At 44.3% G+C, this 2,481-nt stretch overlaps 1 protein-coding gene across 1 annotated transcript; it reads right to left on the reverse strand.

Annotated features, from left to right (window-relative positions):
* Nucleotides 1–275: 275 nt before the first annotated feature.
* Nucleotides 276–2,067, reverse strand: LOC111947120 (transcription factor 7-like 1-A; the record flags this gene model as incomplete). Its single annotated transcript, XM_023953315.1, has 6 exons — nucleotides 1,939–2,067; nucleotides 1,111–1,342; nucleotides 824–933; nucleotides 604–733; nucleotides 410–517; nucleotides 276–326 (listed from the first exon to the last, which is right to left on the reverse strand). Coding segments are annotated over exons 2-6 (624 nt in total), but the record flags the coding sequence as incomplete, so codon positions are not given.
* Nucleotides 2,068–2,481: the final 414 nt, after the last annotated feature.

The raw sequence follows: 2,481 nt of genomic DNA on the forward strand, positions 1-2,481 counted from the left end.
ACAAGTGAAGCTTCAGGAGATTTGTGAAGGAAGCACAGCTTTCAAGAGAGGAGGAGCTTCCTGAAAAGTCTGGAGACTCCTGCTCTGATCACATCCACCACCTGATTCCTCCATCATGGGAACACAAACTGTCCTTGACTTCCTGTCTCACCTTCACCTCTGGCGTAAGGGGGAGCGGCAGCAGCAGCAGCAGCAGCAGCAGCATCAGCAGCAGCAGCAGCAGAAGCAGCAGCAGCAGCATCAGCAGCAGCAGCAGCAGCAGCAGCAGCATCAGCAGCAGCAGCAGTAGCAGCAGTATAGCCAGTCCTTTTCCTCTTTCTCTTTCCCTATAAACAGTCTCCATGTAACCAAGTGTCTTTGCAGTGACTGCACACATTTGTGTGTGTGTGAGTGTGCAGAGTACACCTACATAGTTTTGAGCGCTGCTCCACCCAGGATGCCTCTGTTGGAACAGCTTTCTCTCCTGGTGGGCCTCCTGGAAGTACTTCTCCTTGTTGTCAGGAGACAGAGACGTCCACTGTGGACAGAAGACATCCTGTCAGCTGCTGAACAAACACCTGAAGAAGATCTTTCTGAAAATCAAACATGGCCGCCGGCTCTTACCCTGTCACCCAGGACTTTGTTCAGAGCTGAGCTGTTGGTGATGTTCAGCTCTGCTTTGACCTTTGCCCTCTGCTCCTTTAAATAGAGCATGAAGGCATTGGGAGGCTTCTTAATGTATTCCTGGTTGCTTCTGCAGACAAACAGAACAGGTGAGCTGAGAGCTGACATGCTGCCTCTGTGACAATCTGACTGCAGACTGGAAGCTGCAGAGGAAACTCACGGCGAGCTGCAGCAGCTCAGAGGAGCAGGAGGCTGGTGGACCTGCTGGACTGTGGAAGGAGGATGGACCACATACATCGGGTAGATGATCAAGTGTGGAGCGTTGGCCTCCTGCAGACAAACAGAACAGATGACTCCACCTGCAGTCACATCCTACTTCCTCCAGGTGGCATCTTTCTTGTCATTACATGTAGATGTTGCTGACCAGAGCTCAGACTGGTTGGAAGCTCTGACCAGAGTCTGCATGAGAGAACAGTGATGGACGCTGTCCTCTGCTTAGACTCTTACCTGTCCCTGCATGCTGCCAGGAGGCAGAGGATGGAACCACGATGCATTGGGGAGGTTCTGAGACCCACCAAGGCTGAGCTGAGGAGCTGGAGGTTCAGCAGGTGGTGCTTGACTCAGCTCAGCCTCGATGACCTCCATCAGCATGGAGACCACCTCCTCCCACTCCATCCCCTCAATAATCCTTCTAATATCAGTGAACAGTTCAGAGCTCGGTCCATCACTCATTCTGGATCTGTGGCAAACATTCATGCACAGCAGCTTTCAGTCTCTCACCATTTCAGTACAAATCCATCAAACGTTTGCAGGTTCAACCATTCAGTGACTTCTGAGCTCATGTGATGCTTTAATGAACATTTTCTATCATAACCATCCAGATTAAAGAGCAAAAAGCCTCAAAGTAGATTTTTGGATTCAGTGATCCACAAATGGAAGAAGTGACCAAACTTTGACTAAATTAGGAGGATTCATATTATTTTAAGTATTTTTACTGTACAAAGTAATTGAAGCAAACAAGTTTTCCATCTGTAAACAAACATTTATGGATCTTTGATAAAAATACAAATGCAAAATAATTAGATGTTTTTGGAAAACCAAGTTGTCCTTTGATAAAGATCTTTGGATTTTTTAGGCAGACTAGATGAACATTGGAGTAAAATCAGAGTTGGCGTCTTTACACTAAAGTTAATTTCTCCTAATCAGAGAAAGTTCAGCAGTCCTGATTTAAAACCTGTTTAAACAAAGATAAACATTGAAAAAAAGACAATTAAAACAATAAAGACGGCCCAGAAGTCACTCAGGTCTGGAAATGATTTAAACTCATGTTTCTACCTAATTTCTCTCAATGAAGATGAAGATGAAGGTGAAGGTGAAGGTAAAGATGCCAGCAACACAACTGTGACGATGTTTGGACTTCTTGCACTGCTTTAAGTATTTTATATGTCTAGAACCTTTTTGAAGAAAAACAATCAAGAAAAACAACAACACCTACTTTAGAACTTTTCTGAGTGTTGCCTAGGCAACCAATATTAATATCTTTTAAATGTAGGTGCGTTCTGCATCAAAAAGACACACTGTCGCCCCCTAGTGAATGGCAATAAAACTGCAGGAAATTTAAATACGTATAAATGTAATAAATAATAATAATAATTGATACTTTATTTATCCTACAATGAGGAAATTCTTCTCCGCATTTGACCAATCCCCTGTTGGAGCGGTGAGCTGCAGCTGAACCGCGCTCGGGAGGCAGTAGCATTAAGAGACTTGCCCAAGGGCCCTCACTGGGTGATGTTAATTGCTCGCGATTGATATGGTAATTGTAATAAATAAATGTAATATATAATGAGTTCATGTTGTAGATATTATTGTAGATAT

The sequence above is a fragment of the Oryzias latipes genome, chromosome 24 (assembly GCF_002234675.1).
Source record: "Oryzias latipes chromosome 24, ASM223467v1".
Lineage (NCBI taxonomy): Eukaryota > Metazoa > Chordata > Actinopteri > Beloniformes > Adrianichthyidae > Oryzias > Oryzias latipes.